We start from the raw sequence: 21,134 nt of genomic DNA, 5'->3' as shown, positions 1-21,134 counted from the left end.
TCCAGTACTTGGCCTCTCTGTGCCTCAGTTTCCTCCTCTGTAAAAAGGGGGCCCTAATAGCTGCACCCCGAGCTTGTGATGGTGGTAAGTGAGCTTGCCCTTGCAACGGGCTGAAAGCTACCGGGGATGTAAAACCACGAAGCGGCACACGCCTCCCGCCCCGGACCATCCACCTGACACACAAATGGGCCTCACTCTTTTCACTGGGCTGCACAGTTGCTGTGTGTGGCAGAGTTCATCTATTTAACTGTCCCCCGTGGGGACAGTCTGGTTGTTTCTGGTCCCGTCCCCATGGGCGTTTACCAAAACAGGTGTGTGTCTCTTTGGGGCCACCTCCTAAAAACGTGAGCCCTGCCAAACGTCACATGCATTTAAATCTCAGACAGACATTTCCTGATTGCCTGCAAAGCACTGTAACCAACACCCAAGTGTCGCTAGAAAGGTCCCCTTCCCCACCTCAGAGGGGTGTGATCCTTAACGTACAAACTGGCCCCACTCACTATCCAAATAATTAGAAAAGGCTCTTTAGCCACAAGAAAAATGACTCCACATCGAGAGCAATCCAGCCCGCCGGGCAACGTCACCCAGATTTAAGCACAGAACGCCCTTATCTTTACTTATACATTATAAACAGTCGGTTCCGTGTGCACATCACGGACTATTGCGAAACAATGACGGACTCGTGCCCGTCGGCTCAGCCTTGTCTCTTGTTTCCTCACTTCTGCATAGCCCAGACCCTACCCTGTCAGTGTGCCGGGCCCCTGCTCCTTGGGGGTCGAGGGCCAGAGCGGGTAGGAGGAGGGGCGGGCAGTGCGACCACACGGGCCATCCGTCCCGCCTGAGGCACCACCACGTGGCCTGTCGGGGCTACCATCAAATTCCGACCTTCCCAGGGAAGAAAACAAGCTACACCGGTTCAGGGGCTCCCGGGGGTCGTCAGGCTCGCCCTGCGTCGCCCAGCGGCCGAAGTGGACCTTGGCTGGACCTACCCGCCCCGCCAGAGCCCCACCCCCTCCCCGCGCCCCTCCCCATCCGGTCCCGCCAAGCACTCAACCCCAACGTCCCCGAGCCCCGCCCCTCGCCCCGCCCCCGCCCCGCCCCCCAGGGCCGCTCCACTTCTGGGCCGGGAGGAGCCTCCACGGTCCCAAAGGTTGTGCACCCCGATCGCCTACCCCTCCGCTCCCCCCCCCCGTGAAGCCCCCTGGGCCCCTCCAGGTGGGCACCGAGGTGAAGCCGCTGCGAACCAGACCGGCCTCACCCCTCCCTGTGGTTCCGCCCCGAGTTTGGTCAGACACGTGGCCCCCGGGGCCAGGGAGGGGCCCGGGGAGGTTCTGGGGGTGGCAGCGTGGTGTCGCCACCTCGCCAACCCCAGTCCGGCCCGGCATGAGCTCCGGGGTCGCCCTGCGGCTGCGGACACTCCAGCGACACCTGGGCTCCCCGGAGGTAGGGGGACAGGCCCGAACTCGGAGCCCCTGAACTCTCCTCCACCTGGGGCTAAGGGGACAGAGCTGAGTTCCGGGAGAAGAACCCCGTGTGGCCACCCACAGCCGGCAATGACTGAGGGAGAGGCCCCTGGGTGTGGAGACCCCGTCAGTGCTGGGGGGAGGGGGCTGCTGGGGGAGGAGGGGGACAGGTCAGCGACCTGCATGGCAGTGTGTCACCGCAGCCTGCGCGGGCTGCTCGGCAATTCCACCCGCAGCTCCTCACCCAGGGCCCAGGGGCAGTTTGGGACTTTGTCCCCCGGGGCTGTTTACACCGACTCCGCTGCAGGTGTGGACACAAGGCAGCTTCCCTGTCCCTCTCGTGGCCCAGGGCAGAGGTATGGAGCCGGGCAGCAGCCCGCTGACCACCCACGTACTGGACACTGCCTCAGGGCTTCCGGCTGAGGGCCTCTGCCTCCGTCTGTCCAGGCTCGAGGACCATGGCCAGCAGTGGACCGAGCTGAGGAAAAGGTAGGAGGGCGGTCTGGGGCAGGATTTGAGTCCAGATCACCTCCCCGCCCCACGCCAGGGCAAGGGGTGCGGGCCTGGAGGGCAGGGAGCAGGGCTCGCCGCAGCCGGACAGTCCCCCTGCAGACTCTCGGGGCCGCGCTTTCAACAGGCTGCGTAGTCCTGGTCAGGGCCACAGAACGTGCTGGGACAGCTCACAGCCCAAGTGCCCGCTGCAGGGGGAAGAGGGGTGTGTCTCTTCCTGCAGGCTGGGCCGGCCGAGGCCTGAGGTGGGACCTGAAGGGCCTGGTTGTCACTGACTGACGGGTGGCCTGTGCGGGGCAGCAGGCGGGCACTGGACGTTCTCTATATTCTCACTGCACCCTGTGTGCAGACACCACAGGCACCCCTTTCCTAGACTGGGGGGCGAGGGGGGACGGCTGGGGCAGCAGGAGGTGTCCGCTGCCTGGCAGCGCTACCCCTGCCCCAGGCCCAGGCTCTGCTGGGGGACGCCCAGCCCAGACTGGCAGGTGTCATGGGTCAGCTGTGAGCAGTTTCCCCCGACCCTCCCGCTGGTGTGGGCTGGTTGGCTGGACCCCAAAGGTTCCAGGCCTGAGGGTATGGAGCCTTCAGAAAAGCCGGGGGTCCAGGCCCCATCTGCGCTTGGAGGAACACATGGAGTCCAGGGCGGGGGGCGTACAGATCCACTCCCAACCACACCCCCTAAACTGCGCTGGTAAATGCCACCCTTTCTGATCACAGCGCAGATGCTTGCGAGCACGGCTGCAGGTGCCGGGGGCTCCGAGGGAGCAGAGGCCCTCAGAGCCTCCACTGGTGCCGCTGCAAACAGGCCACCACGCGGATGGCGATTTGGGTACAGTCACTGAACCAGAAAGCCACACGCAGTATATTAAACAAAAAGTACACGTTATAAAACAGTGTGACTAGTACAACCCGTTCTTAAAGTTTGCAAATGAGCATATTTACACATAGAGAAAATCTGAAAGGTATACATGCCAGATATAAAGCGATTATTGCTCACGGGGTAGACTGTGGGAACTTTCTCCCTTCTGCTTCTCTGTGATTGCTCAAACAGTGCGCAGTGTCCCTGGGCTGCTCCAGAGCCCCAGGTCCTGGACGCTGTCCTGCTCCATAGCCGCCCAGGCCCGCTCACCCGAGTCCCAGTCAGGCTGCGGGGACATCGGAGGCCGGTGGGCACGCAGCCCCGGGGGACCCAGGCCGGGAGCTCCTCAGCCCCCTCTGCAGGGACCCCCCCTTTCTCTCCCCAGCTACACGGACCCTGACGGCCGCTGCCCTGGGCTCCTGCTGCCAGGCCAGATGAAGGCGGGCACCTACAAGCTGTCCTTCGACACTGAGGGCTACTGGCAGAAGAGGGGCCAGGAGAGCTTCTACCCGTACGTGGAGGTGAGGGCCAGACGGGTGGAGGCCCATGACTCACCGTGACCCGCAGGCCGGCCCTGCGCCTCCACTACCTCGCACCTGCTTTGGGCTCCCAGAAGAAAGGGGTGCCGGGCTTGACCACGTCACACCCGTCCCTGACCTGCTCCGGGGTCAGGCTGACTCAGCCCCTGCGGACAGAGGTTCACCCAAGCCCCGTCCAGCTCACTGTCCCTCTTCAGTTGACCTGTTCGGGCGGGACCCCTTGGGAACCTGCAGGCCCAGGGCCCCTCAGATCGAGTGCTTTCTCTGGGGAGGACCCAGCCACACCCACCACCCCCCAGCTGGCCCTGGGGCTCCTGCCCCCCAACTGCATCCCCAGGTCAGCCGTCTGGGCTGCTGAGTCCATGGCAGCACTGAGGCCAGGCTGAGTGCGCTCCATGCTGGCCCCTGGCTCCCCCGGTGTCCCCTCTGCCCGCAGGTCGTTTTCACCATCACAAACGAGACCCACAAGTTCCACGTGCCGCTGCTGCTGAGCCCGTGGTCTTATACCACGTACCGAGGGAGCTAGCGGCTGACCGGCAGCCGGCCTGCGAGCCCGGACCCGTCACCACGGCAGGCTGAGCCGCCCCCGACCAGCAGGGCAGGCTTGTTGCTCACGGGCACCAGGGTCACACTTCCCGGGGACGTTCTGGCCCCGATTCCCCAGTGGCAGCTGTCACTCGGGCTTCAATAAAGTTGCTGCTGGCATCTGCGAGGCGGCTGCGGTCACTAGGCACGCTCGGCTGGAGCTGCCCAGCCCCAGGTGGGATGGGGGCGGGTGTGCGCACAGAGCTGGTGGGCTCGGGGAAGGGGCCGGACGGCATCGTGGGCCCTGGGGGCGCCTCTCCACACAGCCACGCAACAGGACACGCAGCACTTGTGAAAACCTTCATTTGCTGACGACGCACGTCTACAAAACGAATACCTGCCGTCCTCGGTGCGTGAGGTGGGTGTCATCCAGGCAGTGGCCCCGGGCAGGGGCTACGTTGGGGTGCCCACGAGTCCTGCAGGGCCCTGGCCCAGCGTCTGCCCGATCACGGCCGTCTCCAGGGGCTTGAAGCCTACGTTGTCCAGGGGGACCCCAAAGGCCAGGAGCTTCGCCTCATAGGTACGCAGCAAGTCATTGTGGGCCTGTGGGGACACAGAGGCCTCAGGGGAGGGGTAGCCGGGGCTGACCCTCGCTCAGGCCCACCCAGCCCCTTGGAGAGCTAGCCTTTACCAGGTGCTCACTACACCAGACCCAGACCCTCACACGCTTATTTAAATTTGAGAATCTAATTGGCTTTACTCATGGCAGCATCCAATCTAGTAAGCGGAAGCGTGCTCCGAGGAGCTATACAAAATGGAGGCTTTCATGGGCACGGGAGGGTGGGACAAGGAAGTTAAAAGGGTGGGCACCTTCCCTTAGGGGAGGCAGGGGGTCTTAGGCAGATCACCTCCCACTGCTGATGGGTTTAAATTTCCACTCTAGGGAGAGACTAAAACTTCAATTAGGTATTAAGTCTTGGTAGGGTTCACATAAGTGACTCCGTTTAGGACCTGTTGTTTCTTTTTAACAGTCCCCCCTTTTGATCAAACTCTTAGCCTGAGAGATATCAAAATTTTAAGGCATTAGTGCCGCTCACAGCTTTTGCTGATTCTGTTTGGGTTTTTCTTTTTGTTTTCCCGAATCTCTGGGATTCACAGGTCAAGACTTTGGGTTCACATTTTTTAAGTCCGTCATTCCCCACGTCTTTTTCAATATTCCAGTCTTAAGGAGATCATTTGCTTGGTGGTTAGTGGCTGCAAACATGCATTTAAAGCTTTTGGGAAAACATAATGCACCAGGAGTATGATTATGATTATTATAAGGAGGACAAACCCCAGTGTTTGGAGTCCTCAAGACCAAACCAATCAAAGGCCCCACGGAAGGGGCCATCCTTTTAAGCCAAGTGACTTGCCCAGGGGTCTTATGTAGCTGAGTTTCCACCCCCGCACAAGAGTGGGTCCAGATGAGCCGGTGGTGATGGCCATGCACAGACACCTCCTGGCTCAGCTGGAAGACAACCAGAGGCTTTCCTTCTGTCGAGAACAACTCTGGCCCGAGTCTGAGGACTTTTATCGGGCACTACCCAACCACTTCATGTGCGGGACCTCGGGTAACCCACAATGGAAGATGCCCCCACCATCCCTGTTTCCCGGCTGGGGAGACTGAAGAGGGTGTGCACTCAGAGCAGGACTGTGGTTTCAGTTCCTAGTCCCTTGCAAGCATTTCTCCCTCAGGCTCAGCATCCCTGCCTTCTCAGGGATGACCCCCCTGCCTTGTCTACTGGCATCTATTCCCTTCCCCCATCCCAGAAATGCCGAAATCTGGGCAACAGCGCTGGCAGGGCCAACACAGACAGGGTTTCTGTGCCCCCATCCTTTAAAAGCAGATGTTTTTAAAAGGGCACATTTCGCCAGACGGTTGCAAGCGTTTGAAGAGCTGATGCATGCTACGTGCTCAGAGCCTGGCCTGACGCAGAGCAAAAGCTCAAAGGGGCTCCTTGTCCCCGGCATCGGCAAGACAAGGTACTGGGAGCTGAGAGCAAAGGGTGAGCCAGGGCCGGGCTCCAGCACGACTCAGGGGCTGGGCCCTGGCCCTCACCCACCTCTGGGGTTCAGCCCTCCCCACAGTCAGATGTGGGTTACGGAAATTCCCCCAAGAATGCATATAAGTATCAGGGGTTCCCAGAGCACCTGGGGAGGGCCCTGTGGGCAGGGAAGGCCCAGGGGACTTGGTCACCATGGAGCCCAGTGCCCATGACGGGCACTGCCTTCACGCTGGGGCTCCACAGCCCAGGGCTCACATCTGAGTCACGCGCGCGGGGTGCTCGCCCTCGGGAAGCGCGTCTGCAGGCAGCACTGTGTCTGCGTCCCCACGGGCCAAGCACTGACAGAGCTGCGGGCTCAGCCACAGAGCTGGGGACGCTGGGTGCAGGCACAGACGGCACCAGGGTCAGGGCACTGCACTCCCCAGCTGCAGGAGGCCTCTGTGTGGCTTTCACCAGACTCAGAAAGGCCTTGGAAGACGTGGTTGTGACTCTGAGGGAGCAGAGACCCCCCCCGCCCCAAACCGCCCCAGAGGCCAGGGTAGCGCCGTGGCACCAGAGCAAGGGCCGGACAGGGACACAGGGACAGCCTGCTGGACAGGACGCCACGCATGCACTGGGCAGGCCCCATCAGGGACACCAGGACAGCGTCGGAGCCATGCGGATGTACTCCAGGCCACCTGCAGGCCAAGTGACCCTGAGCAGGCGCAGACGGCCTCAGACTGTGTCAGCACCCAAAGGTAAAGATCAGGTGGGGTCCTGGGTGAGGAAGGGGCCTGAGGGAGGGGTGTGGAGCCCCGGGCAGCTGGCAGAACATGGGGGAGGGGTGGGGGTCTCCTCGCACCTTGCAGACCCGGGCCAGCTCGTACTGCAAGTCCTTGATGGTGCTGTTCTTCGATTCCAGAACGTCCTGAGGAAAGGAAGGTGTCAGGACGTCCACACGGGGAGCGGCTGGTGTGGAAAGGTCTCCAATGGAGACAGATCTGCGTCCCCGTAAGGAAGCTGCCCAGAGGGTGAGAAGGGGCAGCCTGGCCTGCTTCTGGGGCCACCCCGGCTGCCAACGCCATCCCAGGGAAAACCCCCTCGATTCCCCACCTGCCCTGCCCTGGCCCCCAGGCACAGCCATGGTGACTGCCATGGACGGCCAAGTTTTTATCCCCTCACCCTGGTCGCTGGCAGCACTGGGTCGCTGGCCCAGCTGCAAGACCGGCTGTCCTTCCCAAGAGGAGAGCAGGAAAGCCCTCCTCCCCTTTGTGATCCACACACAAGAGGGACAAGAACAGAGACGAGCCCCCAGACTCAGGACATGGTGATGCCAGCCCAGACGAGGCCCCACCATGAGGCTGCACTACCCCAGCCCCGAGAGCCGAGCCTGGGTAACTTGGGTCCTCCAGGCACTGCCACCCACTGAGCCAGGGCCATCGCTCCCCTGTGAGCAAACACCTGGTCTCAGCCAGAACCTTGGGCATGACATCACCTCGGACCCCAGCCCCCTCCCCCACTGGTGATGAGTCATCCTGTCAGCCCTGCCCACCCTCTCCTGCCCTCCTGTTGCCATCTGAGGCCTGTAACCTCTGTGTGAATGAAGAGTAGGGGCAGACAGGGCCCTCCAGCATGGAAGGACCTTCCGTGGAGTCACGGAGGCCAGCTGTGGTCTGTGTCCGTCTCCTAGACCCCCAAGGAAACCATACCTGGGGCCACCTCAGGCCTGGCCGCTACAGGTCACCCAACTGGCCAGGATCCCAGAGCCAGGCCACGCTTCCCTAGCAGCACCAAAGACCCCTTGTCCGTCATCACCCGTTCTCTTCTGTGGCACGTCCCACCCAGGTCAGGGAGCAGAGGGACAAGGCCAGTTCCAGGTAAGGTCACCGCCAGGGGCATCAGGGCTTCTGCCTGCTGAGCCAGCGGCAACTGCCGTCCTGAGTCCTCAGCTCACCCTGCTGGCTTGTGGGCACCAAGGCCTCGTCTGTCTTTTTACTGCTGTGCCCCATGCCCAGGACAGTCCCAGCCCAGAGGAAAGCCACACACGACTGCAGACTCTCGAGTGAACAGACGCTCCAGCCTCCGTTCAGACGTGACTCCCTCTGGGAAGCCTTCCCAGCAGCCGTCACAAAGGCCACCCACGGCCCTGCATTCCCCCTGCCACGGCCTCAGCCAGCACATCTCAGTGTCCCAGGCGGACGGCGGCCGTGGCCTTGGCTGAGAGGCTAAGCTGGAGTGGGCAGTGGACTCGGGCTCGAAGGTGCCGGGAGGCGAAGGAGGGGCCGGGGAAGGCCTCAGAGACACCAGGGCAGAGCCCGGGAACCTGGGGAGCCCGATGGCTCACACAGGCCTGGGCGCTCGGGCCAGCAAACCACAACAGCCCCTCCCCGAGGTGAACTGAGACTCTCCACTGAGGGACGGAGGCTGGAGCACAAGACAGGAGCCCCGACCGGAGCCCAGGCCGCCGGAAGCCCCTCCCCGGGGCCCCTGGGACCGACCTCCAGCTTGCGGGACACGAGGGTCAGGGCCGCAGGGTCCAGGTTGGAGGCCGCCAGCACCTCGTTGAACTGCACCTCCTTCTTCTCCACCGCGGTGGCCAGGGCCTGTACCTTGCGCTCCAAGACGAGGTTCTTGAGGCCCACCTTCTGCTGCACCTCCAGGATGGCTGCGGTGAACTTCCGGTACAGCCCGTCCCGCTCCTGCTGCACCTGCGGGATGGGCCCGGGCTTCTCACTGGCAAGAAGGCCCTCCCGGCTCTGCCCCGAGGCCACGGCACAGCACCTTCACCAGCGCCCGGCCACGGGCAGGTGGGTCTGAATCTTCTACGCTGCCTGAACCCCACTCTGTGACCGAATTAGAGGTGTGCGGCTGTCCACATCATGGGCGGCAGGAGGAAACACCTCTGGGAAGGTGTCTCAGCAAGCCACAGGGACCCTAGTACGAGCTGCACAGACCCCCTGCCCTGGGTCTGGGCAGCAGGCTCGGGACCTGATCCTCCCCGTGAGGTCCAGGGCCTCAGACCCAGCAGTGTTGGGGTGGGGGCCCCTTGGAGGTCCACTCCCTCTGCCAGCCCCAGACCCTGGAACACAGGTCTAGAGCGAGCACTGGAGCCACCCACCTGTCCACCAAGGACAGTGTCCTTTTCATCTCCTTTAACTTTTAACTGTGCACCATTAAACAATCAAGACTGAGCAGGGGTGTAAAAAGGAAAAAGTAAACGCTCCTCAACCCCACTTCCCAGAGGCCACCATCTGAGCATTTGCTGGGACTCCTTCCAGAATGCTCTGCACTGCCGTAAAAACACATCACTGCTAGGAAGAGGAGAGGGCTGTGCTGAAACCCTGTAGGACCGTGTCTTTCTAACTACAGGATCGTATTCTCAAGATGTGCTTCGATCCAGTCCCCGTCCTCTGCTCTTTAAAACGTGACGAGTCTGGTTTCTTAGGGGCGCTGCCTGCCTCCCCTGCCGCAGACGACATGCAGACAGAAGAGAAGGTGGTAGAGTCCCCTCCCCACTCACGCCACCTTGCAGCGGGGAGCCGCGTCTCCCTGGTTGCCTACGGACACTCCCCTCAGCTGCCCTCAGCCTCCGGGACCCTCGGAGGCTCCTTGAGGATGACTCTTGCTCTGACCGCTTACGGGATGTCCTTTCCACTGTCAGTCTGCGGCCGTAGCTGTGCTAACGGCTCACACAGAGGGGGCGGCTCTGCCCTCGGCCAGGCCCGGGGCCAGACCCCGGGACCTGCAGGCAGGGAGGGCCATCTCTGCAGAAAAGCACGTGCAGTGAGACACCTGCCTGCCACCCAATCACATCAGCGAAGACCTGGTGCCGGCGGAAGTGGCCCCTTGGGCACTGTGGGTGGGGCCACAACTCTGAACATCCCTCCCGGCAGGCTATCTGCACCCTGAACGTGAACCTTCTCGCCCAGCAGTTCCCCTGCTAGGAATCGACTTCCCTGAAAGGGATACACAGTTGCACAAAGACTAACTTAAAAGGATGCTTGTAACAGCAAAGGACTGAAACAGAGATTTCAAATGTGACCCGATCGGAGAGACGGCACACAGGCTGAGACGAGAACATGGGCGCTCCAGACGCCCTCACTTCTGGGAAGCGGTGTCCCTACGCCGGGACACACAAGAGTGTGGGAGGAGAGTCAGGAAGCTCTGACCACTTGTGAGGACCAGCGCACGGCCCCAAGGCCCTCATGTTTGCACCCACAGGCTTGCTTACAACGCACACATAAAGATTTCGGACTTAGAAACACACACACAGATGAAGAAAGTCCTTCCTTCAAGGGGCCAGGCCACCTCCACGCTTCAGAGGAGAGCCCCAGGGGACAGCCGTGGGCACCACCCACTCCCTACCACTGACGGCCCTCTGAGACCCGGGCTGGCCGCCCACCGAGAGCCGCGCAGAACGAGGAGGGCCACGGGACCTCCAGCTGCCAGAGCCGGGCGCCCAGCCCGGCACCCAGGCGTCCCGGGAGCTTGCCTGGATGAAGCGCTGCTCCAGAACCTCGTGCTCCCACTGCAGGCTCTTCAGCTCCTCCTCGGTGACTTTCAGACGGGCTTTCGTGCACTGGAGAGAAAATGGGGATGGAGGAGAGAGCACTCCCGACTCAGGCACCCACACAATGCAGCTCCCGAGCAACAGCCAGGCCAGGTGAGCGTCAGAGGGAACCAGCTCCCAGGCCTGAGGGGCTGAGCCACCGGGGCAGCCCGCCGGGGCCACCCATCTCCCAGAACAGGTGCCAGCCTCACGTGCCCCAGGGCCACCAGGCCCAGGAAGGAGGGGCTTAGCACCCCTGCCCTTCCTGCCCCGAGGGCCAGGCTCCGCTCTGGTCCTCAGGAGACGCCTCCCTGCCCTTCCTGCCCTTCCACACCCAGGAGGAGGTGCCAGGGAGGGCCAGGAATCAGGCAGAAACCCACCAGCAGGATCTGCTTGTCCCTCTTGTAGCCCCCGAGCTGCTTCTGCATCTCGCTCATCTCGTCCCGAGCCTTCTGCAGGGGGTCTGCCAGGAGCCTGTTCTGCGCGGACACCTCCATCATCTCCTTCTCCAGGTGCCTCTCTTTCTTCCGCATGGCCTCCATCTGCTCCTGTGGGCGCGAGGGGTGGGGGGTCGGCAGGCAGGACCAGGGGCTCCCCTGCCCGCAGAGAATGGTCCTGCCAGCACCGTGAGGACGTACGTCTGTTTTCTGTGTAAACACACAGTATTTTTTCACAGTTTTAACTTACTCTGAATTTTCTAGTACTTCAGCCTCCGTGCAAATTGAGAGATTACACTTTGCTCATGACCCCCAGAGGACATCCTCCACGGCTGCCAGCACTTGGGTGACGATGACGCCCCTGTGCTTCCACCTGACCTTTGACATAGCCCAGTGCATACAGGTGTATCACTTCCCTGCCACATGAGGGTTAGGGCAACAGCCGGACCGCAGCCACGGCTGTAGCAGGCAACACAACTTGTGAGCTTCGATCAAGGGCAGCTGAAGGGCAGGGTCAAATGCTTCTACAAGCAGGAGTGTCGGCCCAAGGGGGCTGGGCACTCCAGCAGCACCTTGAGGGAGTTGATGAGAGCCAGGTTGTTGAGGGTGATTTCGCTGTAATAGTTCCTGATGTCCGTGAAGGCCTCCTCGTGGCGCTGCATAAGCATGCTGATCTGGCCGTTCTTCCTCTCCTCCACCTCGTGGATCTCTGTCTTCCTGCGCAGGTCAAGCTCATCCCTAAGCATCCTGACCTTCTTATCGTACTTGGCCTCGATTTCTGAAAGGCAGCAGCACACACAGCAGCTGAGCAGAATGCTGGCCCTGTGGCTACGAGAAGAGATGGCAGCTGTGCCCAGGGCCAAGAACACCCACCAGGACGAAGGCCTCACCAACAAGCGGACAGCAGGACGGGGCGGGGAGTTGCTCCTGCTCTGTGGCACCAGCGCACACACCAGCCTGCCCTCCTTGCCCGTCACAGGCATTGCTAATCAATCCCTGCCTCAGGGATCCCAACAGCCGAGTGTCACCCAGTCCCAATGGGCTCTAACCACGGCCAGCCAGCCAGACTACGGGCTCTATCAGTAAACCAAACAGACTTCCGAGGCTGGAGCCTCCGCAGGCCGGGAGACCTGGACGCTGCCCACGAGGCTGGATAACTACCGCCTGCTTCTAGGTGCCGCTTCGTGCCTGAGGGTGTGGGCGGGTACTGGGTGGTCCTCACAGCCTCCCACCTCTCATGGAATAGGGTGTTCTGGGATCCTGAAGAGCCCACCAGCCTCGCTTTGCACGTCTGAGCTGTTTTAACTGGTTTATGTGCCCGGTTAGCAAGCGCTGTTGGGCAGTCCCTTCCTGACGGGAGGGGCTCTGGGGCCGTCTTACACGGAGCGCGGGAGACGCTGACCTCGCACCTGCCGCTCAAAGTCCTTGCGTATCTTGGTGATCTCCTCAGTGTGTTTCTGCAGAGGTGGAAGTGGCCGGTCACTGGAGGTCAGACGGGACGGGACAGACGCCGGCCCCTCAGCCCGGCCCCTCGCCTCACTGGCAAGGAAAGCCCGGCTCAGTAAACCTGTGCTGCTTCTGCTGGGCCCCCCACCTCCGAGCTCATGGACCCAGCCCGGAATAACAAGGTTTGGTAAATTCCACATTTGATAATGGACTTCCCTCAGCACAGGTCACCTCGGAGCTGCAGAGAATGTTGACAGACATCCCGGCCGCTGGCCGTGCCCAGCCCTTCCCACCCTGCCCAGAGGCTGGACAGCAGGGGCCAGACCCACACAGAGCTGCCGGCTCCCCGCTGTCGGCTAACCTGCTTTGGCTTAGAACACCGTTACAAATTATTTTAATAGACAGTTATAAATTCTGAATAAAAAGTTTAAATTAGACTCTAGAGCAGTGTTTTCACTCAGAGCGGCACTCTGACCGTGTACCTACTCCACGCCCAAGGCCTCGCGTAAGCAGAGAGCCCGCACCGCTGTACTTGTTGGAAGGCAGCTCACTCTGTGCTTCTGTCAGAAAGACCAGACCGCCCTCAAGCGTCCAAGACTTCAGCTCCCTCAAGCTTCACGGCAAAGTCTGCAGTGTTACTGATTTATTTCCAGATTCAGTTGAGGCTGGGCCGCCTCCAGACATACACAGAGGCAAGTGCACTGACAAAGTCTTTCAACCCACAGCCAGGAACAACCTTTGAAAACCAAAGTTGGACACATCCTCCCTTTGCCCACGCCCTCCAGAGGCCCCTGACTCAGTCCTATCCCCCAGACCCCTCTTTCCTCACTCCTGGGGGCCGTGGCACTGGTCCATCGCCAGCCCTTCTCAGGGCCTGGTCTCCCCCAGCCCTGCCTTCCCCCCACCCTTGCCCGGATATCACCTTCTCAATGAATTCCCAGAACGCATAGAAAAATGCAACCACCCTGGTTCCCAGCACCTTCCTGTAGCACTAATGCCCGCAGACCTGAGACACAGGTTTGACAGTTTATTTTGTCTTCTGTCTCAGGGGCAGCCTCTCCATTCTAGACCATCAGCCGTGTGTGGGCAGGCATTTTGTCAGCCCCATCCTCTGTGTCCCCACAGATCAGAACCGCGCCCGGCGCTTAAGAAGGAGTTCCAACCTCCACCTGGAACCCCGCCGCCTCCCTCAGAAACGACCAAAGAGTCTCAAAGGTCAGCGAGGCACTTGAGCACAGCTCACGGGACAAGCTGCTGTGGCTGCCGAAGGGCTGGAGGGCTGCTCACTTCAGGGGCCGCGCGTGCGTCTCTGGGGTCAGAGGTCAGCAGTATGCGGAGAGGGACCCTGAGCTGGATTTCCCTCCTGGGAAGCCAACCTGTTGCTCAAGCCTGAGACAAAATTCTGTGTCTGGACCCCAAACAGGGCTTGTTTGGCTGCATGCTGCTGCTACTGTTGTTTAATTGCCAAAATGCAGGATTTAATATACAGAAATATGAATTCCCAGTTGGAGTGCATCCCGAGGTGCTCACGGCACGCCAGCACCTACCAGCCTCAGGTTCTTCACCACCAGCTCGCCAGCCAGCTCCTGTTCCTTCAGCTCCACCTGCAGCGCCCGCATGTCCCTGCACAGGGCACCCTCCTGCGCACGGCGCTCCTCCTGCGCCAGCTTCATGACCACGGTGCCCTCCGCCTTCATCTCCATCAAGCTGTTCTGATGCTCGTACAGCAAGTGCTTCACCTTCTGCTTATAGACCTGCAGGCAGGGGAAGTACCACCGCTCACCTACTCTGCCCGCTCACCTGCATGCACATGCCCACCTGCACACACCTCACCTGCACAGGCTCACCTGCACGCACATGCTCACCTGCACACACATGCCCACCTGCACAGGCTCACCCACACAGGCTCACCTGTACACACAAGCTCACCTGCACACACATGCCCACCTACACACACATGCCCACCTGCACAGGCTCACCTGCACACACCTGCACAGGCTCACCTGCACACACCTGCCCACCTGCATACACATGCCCACCTGCACACAGAGGCTCACCTGCACACACCTGCCCACCTGCACACAGAGGCTCACCTGTACACACATGCCCACCTGCACACACCTGCCCACCTACACATACATGCCTACCTGCACACAGGTGCTCACCTGCACACACATGCCCACCTGCACACACCTGCTCACGTGCACACACATGCCCACTGGCACACACCTGCTCACCTGCACAGGCTCACCTACACACACCTGCCCACCTGCACACACCTGCCCACCTGTATACACATGCCACCTGCACACAGAGGCTCACCTACACACACATGCCCACCTGCACACACATAAAAAATACCCTCAGTTCCCCACGTCAAGGACACAAAGGGCTGTGACTCCCAAAAGCAAGGCGAGACAACACCCCTGGCCCCCGGTCCGGCTCCTCTGCCCATGTGGCAGCTCCTATGGGGACAGGCCAGCCCCACGCACCTTGATCTCCACCTGGTGCCTCTCCTCGGCCTCCTCCATCTCCCGGTCTTTGTTCCTCAGCTCAGCCTTCTTCTCCTCCAGCTGCCTCCGCGTGATCTCCCAGAAAGTGTAGATCCTGTCCCGCTCCAGCTGGAAGTAGTTGCGCTCGACCCGCTCACGGTCCAGCTCCTCCCGGATGCGGCCAATGTGTTCCACCACCTGGCAGGCAGAACAGGGCCAGTGAGGCGGCCGGGGTGGGCCACCAGCCGCCAGGGGAGGGTGCACGGAGAAAGGCCAGGAAGAAAGAGGGAGGGGCTGCTCTCACCTCAGAGTAAATCAGAGCTAAAAGTGAGAAGTTAAAGTAGGGGGCTGGGAAGGCTCGGGGACAGGGAACGTTCAGCAAACAGCAGAAATCTCTTGTATTTGGCCAAGAGTCATAAAATGATTATATGCTTTTATTCCTTCCTGGGGATTTACACTAAAGAAATTTCTCAGAAGAACACAGGAGCTTTCCGCTTAAAGATATTAGCTACACCATTATTACAACAGCAAAAGAATTAAAAAGGAAATGATCTAAGATGCTTTTAAGTAGGAGAATGGTTGGGAATTCCCTGGCGGTCCCGTGATAAGGACTTCGCGCTCTCACTGCCGGGGCCCGGGTTCAATCCCTGGTCGGGGAACTAAGATCCCACTAGCCACACAGCACGGCCAATAAATAAATAAATAAATAGGAGAATGGTTGAGAAATTAGAGTATATCAGTTAGAAGGTTATATGGCCCAACAACACAAAGATATGAGAATGATGTAAATATGTTCACAAAACAATGTAAAAAACCTTTCACCTTTAAAGATACACGTTAAGCAAAAAGTATACAAAACCAGTAAACCCGAAACAGTCAAGATGGTTTGGTCCGGAGCCAAATGCAAATCTGCAAATAGGTTAAAGGAAAAAAAAGAAAAAAGGGCCACCAGGCCGGGACGGGGCTGGGCTCCCCAGGAGGGAGGTCTACAGTGGGGTCTACTGTGTCAATCAGACAAAGGATCTAAGCCAGGCTCCTCCCGTCTCTGACCGGCTCACGCTGGACGTTCCATCACTCGATATCTAGATTTCTTATAACTATCTAGATTTCAAGCTTCTCTTCAAAAATCAGCAAACAAACAGCTCTGGAGCCCAGGGCCCACAGGTTAACATGCAGCGAACTGGCCACAGCTGCCCTGAGTCTCTCACTCCTGCCTGGGCCCTGGAAGCTTCCCAGGTGTCCACGCCTGGAACACCGGACAGCAAGGCTCTGCTCTGCAGACTGGCCACTGCCATGTCACAGTTCGGTCCCCACCGGACAGGAGAAAATGGGGAGCCAAGAAACAGCCTGACGGCTGGGGCAGCGCAGTGGGTAAGCCGTTCACGCGGCAGCCTGGGGACCTTTCCAAAGCGCAACCTGACCCACCACCCTCTGCGGACACAGCCTGTGACACAAAGGCTCTCCACCGCTGTTCAAGGGCCTCGGCCCAGCTCTCCAGCTTCAGGTCTTATGCCTGTTTCAGTCACCTTTCATTTCCTTATCTTAAAACCATCAAAAGTAAGTAAGGGTCACTAACGCTCACAGGAGTGCATGTCAGACGCTCCCAGACCACACATGCTCTCACAGTTTGCACACGTTACAGGTTTCAGGAGCCTTGTAATTGAAATTGTAATTATATAATTCTCTAGCCCTTAAGTTCAGCAAAATGAACAAGTGGCCGAAAATAATTCACAATGTTTAATGGTAAATAAAACAAATGAGAATGCTATAGGTGTATGTACTATGATAATAGCTCTGTAAGCATCAGGTGCCTACAAAAGATAAGAATGAAAGAAAACCCAGAAAACTTAAAACAGCTTTTATATCAGAAAGACATTTCCTTCCAAATTCCTACTACCCTATAAAAGAGTTCACCCATGTGCCTGTACCGCGTTGTTTTACAACACGTGCTGTGCTTGGGCGTGCAGGCGTGGGAGGGGCGTATCCACGTGTGGGCAGGGCAGCAGGAGCCAGGCAGAGGGGAGGTGCACGCGGAAGCGGGGGCAGCGGTCTGAAAGAGGCTCCTAGGAGAAGCGCGGAGTAGCAAACCCATCCCACCGCAACTCAGCGCTGGTCCGCGGCTCAGGCCAGCCCGCTCACCTGTTCCTTGCTCATGTCCTCCGGCGCGAGACCATCAACAATCGGGGTACCTTTGGCTTTCCCTTTCTTCCCTTTCTTTTTGGGCGCCTTTGGTTGAAGAATAGATGGTTGGGTTAGAGTTCACCTTCTGGCTGGCTGATTCCCTCCTGGGGCCGCTTGGGAGAGGAATTCCTGTTCTGGGGCATCCATCTGACTGCCCACTGTCTCCTGCTTCCACCCAGACCACATCACTCTGCCCTAAGGTTCCCCACCGTTAACCACAGGCACATTCTGCTGATACCTTTGGAGCAGCAAGGAGAAATCTGCCTTCTCAGAAGAGAATATTGTTTTCCCTGACAAAGGGAGGGAGGGAAACTTGTTCCTTAGTATATAGCAGAGACCCCCTTGGTGTGGATGCAAAATCTACTCGGACTCAAAAAGGAAGATTCCCCAGTACCACACTGTCCAATGTTACCACACTGGCTATAATGCTTGGCAAGCACCATGAAGAAACCTGCAATAAGCTGTTCAGTGAGTGGAGGGAGAAGTGCCCACAGCAACAATCAAAGCTGGCAAGATGAGGGCTCCTCCCCTCAAAACACAAAACCTCAGAGAACCCTGGTGGAGGAGCCGGAGCAGACTGTGGCGCTCACTGTGGGCTCTGTCAATGGGGCGAGGCTGCTTTTAACAACTTCAGCAAGGTGCCAGACGAGACCTTCCACCCTCACTCCCTTCCCGAGGGCCGCTCAGCAGATGGCCAATTTCCTTATCCTTCTGCCTTTACTTCTCCCAAGTTTCTGTGGCCCATGCTTGTGTGTACGCGCATCTACGTGACTCAGTAACATTTTTACTACAAAAAAAGTTTTTGTGGGGGGCTTCCCTGGTGGCGCAGTGGTTGAGAGTCCGCCTGCCGATGCAGGGGACACGGGTTCGTGCCCCGGTCCGGGAGGATCCCACATGCCGCGGAGCGGCTGGGCCCGTGAGCCATGGCCGCTGAGCCTGCGCGTCCGGAGCCTGCGCTCCGCAACAGGAGGGGCCACAACAGTGAGAGGCCCGTGTACCGCAAAAAAAAAAAAAAAAGTTTTTGTGGAAATCTTACAACACGTAAAGAAAAAAAGGAAAATCACCCTATAGTCTCACAAGCTAGTAAAAGTAGATGTATTCTGGTGGTCCTTTTCCAGTTGACTTTCAAAAGACCCATCCACAGAAATCTTCACTCCTAATACAATGCCCTCTTTCCAATCCCTCTACTCCAATAAGTCCACCCCATCAGAAGAGCCTGAAGGTTTGTCACCACCCAGCATCAGGGACAGTCAGCCAGCGGCCGCCGCCTGGTAGAGCCCCTGGGGCTCCTGCACACACAGGCATCCTCCCTGCCTCCCACAGCTGATGGCCACATCTGCCTGGAAACTGAGTTACCGACAGCCCCTACATCATGGCGGAGGTGGGGTGGCGCAGCTGTGAGCCCTACCGCAGAGAGGGGCCGGGATGGAGAGCCCCAGAGGCAGCAAGCTGTCGCCGTGCTCTGCTCAGTACCGGCCTCACTCCTCGCGGGCTCTCCAAGGAAACAGCAGTTCCTCTACCCTGAAGCTCTGCCCCGAAGGACTCCACGGGCACTGGACATGCTGTCAGGACCCTCCGGTGTACAGGGTCCTCTGACCACCCTGGTATGCCCCGGGCTCTCGACCCCAGAGAATGGAGGACCCGTGTCTCCCAGGCCCCTGCCAGGTGAGACCCTAGGTCCCAAGGATCTCATCAATGAGCCTTGCATTCCAGGTAGGAAAGCCCCTCGACCCAAGTTCTCTGCTCTGGACGCTGTGCACACCGGGCCCTGGGTCTCGGGGGCGGGGGAGGCGGGTGCTCTCTGACCACCCACCCCTGTGAGCACAGGATCCTGGAGAGCCCAGGTCTCTCAGCTCCAGGTGCGTGTGGGGTCCGGGATCCAGGGTCCGCAGCACCCTGGGCCCGCAGCACCCTGGGCCCTCCCTGCGAGGACCCCACGAGAGCGCCAAGCCCTCAGTTCCGGGACCCCAGAGCTCCAGGCCTCCCGTCCCGGGGTCTTCCTGCACGCAGGGCTGGCCCCCGAGCCCCAGGTACCCGGCGCGGACCCTACCAGACCTCCACCCCTCCTCACCATGGCTCCGGAGTCCCGGCGGCCGCGACCCGCCGACCAACGCGCCAGCCCAGCCTGGGCTGCGCGGTCTCCAGGCAACCGCTGCTAGGTTCCGCGCGAAGTCTCGAGGACCCTCGCGAGAGTCCGCCCGAGGGGTCACGGCCTGGCAACGGCGGGAGCGCGTCCCTAGCAACGCGCTGGGCTGAGTCACTGGGTTTGGGCCGCAGCTGGGCGTCATGCACAAGCTAGATTTCCACGACGCCCGTGAACGCGTTCGTTGCGGGACGTGTCTTGTTTATTGCGGGTCTTCCCCACTAGAACTTAAGCTCCATGGAGGTGAGAGGAACTGTTTCCATCCACTTCTTACTTACTGTACGTGCGTACGGGTCCTACCGTGCATAATTTCAGTTAGTGAGTGACGGGAGGTGCCGGAAAGATATGCACCGCTACGTTTTCCAAATTAGATTCAAATTCAGGCTGAGGCTCTGCCCCTGGGCCCACCCCCACCCCCGCCCATCTTTGAAGATTCCTCCCACCTGAGGCTGGAAGATAGCTGTGTTTCCACAAACCCTCAGAAGAAACAAAAGTAGGGAAGAGAACGTGTTCCAGCTGGGTCCAAAGTTTTGAAATCAGCAAGTCTCCCCTTCGGAAAAACTAACTGGTCTGTCTGAAGAGGTCTTGTCCTTGTGATGAGGAAAAACTAGAAAACTTTGCCAGAGGTTTCCAGACACGCACTGCAGAAAAAAAAAAAAAAAGTCATCGGGTTCCTTTCCTAAGCTCTTGCTCTGAAAACTGCTAACCACTTTAAGATTTCCAAAGCGAATTTGCGATCCCTCCTACCACCCAATTACCTACATGCAAAGTGCTGTCCTTACACACCATTTGTTGTCTTTTTTCTACACTCTCAACTTTAGCATCTTCTTAAATAGTGGTTTTGCAAGAGGTCATGTTTTTCCATCAGGTTGGGGATGGAGAAGAATCTTCTCTCCCTGGAGAGCTTCCTTGGGAGCAGGGTGTGAATGATGAAACAAGGCTCAGGTGGGAGACAAAGGTGCCTCCGTAGCTGGGCTTGCTTAGGCTCAGGCACCCACACAGGGGCATGCATGTGAGAGCCACAGCGACGAGCCTGGGGGGCTTCCTGTTTGCCCACCCAAGCCCTGATCGGTCCTGGAAAGGAACAGCCCTTTTGAGGGACTGTATTGCACAGAGCCGTGATTTATTTATAGCAGCCCTGAGGCCTTTGTGAGGTCTGGTGGTGTCACTGTGCCTGGGCAGACAAGAGCCTGAGCCTCTGTGTCAGAAATCTCTGGCCTGATAAGGGTCTTCTCCCCTAAGGTGGGGTCCTCCCGGAGGGGTTTTGGCAGGTGAGACAGCACAGCTGGGTAGCACAATGGAGTAATGATAATTATTTAACACTTACTTTGCAGACCCAATACGCTAGGTGCCTCACGCTGACTGGCTTTTTGCTTTAGAAGTCTGACTGGGAGTCCCGAATTAAATAAATGCATTAACAATAATTCCTTTCAACAAAAAGGGCAAAAATAGGAGGGTTAGCTCAGGATAATGAGACAGGATATTCATCTGTCACAAATCAACAGCACAGCATGGTTTATCAGTGTGCACTGCAGAGATGCATAGTTCAGGGAGGCCTTGCTGCCAGCTCTCTGGGCTCCCAATAAGACCCACAGCGACCTGTGCTTTTCATATTTGAGTTCAGATTTTTAGAAAAGAGCTTTTTCTTCACATGGATGGCTTGAGATACTTTTATTCAGCATCAAGCTGTGCATCTCGGAAATCCAGATAAATGGCATCTGAGTCTCCTGTAAAATCAAAGACCAAATGTTAATACATACAAACTCACTGACCTATGTCTAATACCTGGCTCTTCCTAACACCCACGTACCTGCTCATCCAGGTAAACTGCCTCAGACCACAGCAGCAACTCGATGGAGGCCTGGATGTTAGGATAACACAGTGCTTAAGAAGACTAGACTCTCTTTTAGAGATAAACAGTGAAGTATTTACAAATGAAATGACATAATATATATAGGATTTGCTT

At 58.7% G+C, this 21,134-nt stretch overlaps 2 protein-coding genes and 1 long non-coding RNA gene across 6 annotated transcripts; 2 read left to right on the top strand and 1 right to left on the bottom strand.

Moving 5' to 3' along the window:
- The first annotated feature begins 1,104 nt into the window (after nucleotides 1-1,104).
- On the top strand, nucleotides 1,105-4,066 carry LOC309837162 (5-hydroxyisourate hydrolase-like). Of its 4 annotated transcripts, none has more exons than XM_082677537.1 (4): nucleotides 1,105-1,150; nucleotides 1,771-1,952; nucleotides 3,218-3,353; nucleotides 3,808-4,066. In XM_082677537.1, exons 2-4 carry the CDS (start codon nucleotides 1,822-1,824, stop codon nucleotides 3,895-3,897), a joined length of 357 nt encoding a protein of 118 aa, XP_082533663.1. In that variant the 5' UTR covers nucleotides 1,105-1,150; nucleotides 1,771-1,821; the 3' UTR covers nucleotides 3,898-4,066. The 4 variants fall into 4 exon arrangements, with proteins under 4 accessions (XP_082533663.1, XP_082533664.1, XP_082533661.1 ...); XM_082677538.1 differs by having other exon boundaries at nucleotides 1,107-1,150; nucleotides 1,813-1,952; XM_082677535.1 differs by lacking the exon at nucleotides 1,105-1,150 and adding an exon at nucleotides 1,280-1,443.
- Nucleotides 4,067-4,349: 283 nt separating this feature from the next.
- On the bottom strand, nucleotides 4,350-19,139 carry DRC4 (dynein regulatory complex subunit 4; the record flags this gene model as incomplete). Its single annotated transcript, XM_082677237.1, has 11 exons — nucleotides 19,097-19,139; nucleotides 16,984-17,070; nucleotides 14,845-15,042; nucleotides 13,900-14,106; nucleotides 12,309-12,363; nucleotides 11,479-11,684; nucleotides 10,850-11,017; nucleotides 10,413-10,499; nucleotides 8,419-8,628; nucleotides 6,783-6,848; nucleotides 4,350-4,499 (listed from the first exon to the last, which is right to left on the bottom strand). The coding sequence occupies exons 1-11, from the start codon at nucleotides 19,097-19,099 to the stop codon at nucleotides 4,350-4,352; spliced, it is 1,437 nt and encodes a 478-aa protein (XP_082533363.1). The 5' UTR covers nucleotides 19,100-19,139.
- On the top strand, nucleotides 10,434-11,761 carry LOC309836986. Its single transcript, XR_014298195.1, has 3 exons — nucleotides 10,434-10,583; nucleotides 10,878-10,981; nucleotides 11,632-11,761. It is a non-coding gene; the product is annotated as an uncharacterized lncRNA (long non-coding RNA).
- Nucleotides 19,140-21,134: the final 1,995 nt, after the last annotated feature.

This window comes from Grampus griseus (assembly GCF_964374135.1).
Source record: "Grampus griseus genome assembly, chromosome: 19".
In the NCBI taxonomy this organism is placed as follows: domain Eukaryota; kingdom Metazoa; phylum Chordata; class Mammalia; order Artiodactyla; family Delphinidae; genus Grampus; species Grampus griseus.
The sequence above is the reverse complement of the archived record's forward strand: the minus strand, read 5'-3'. Positions and strand labels throughout refer to the sequence as shown.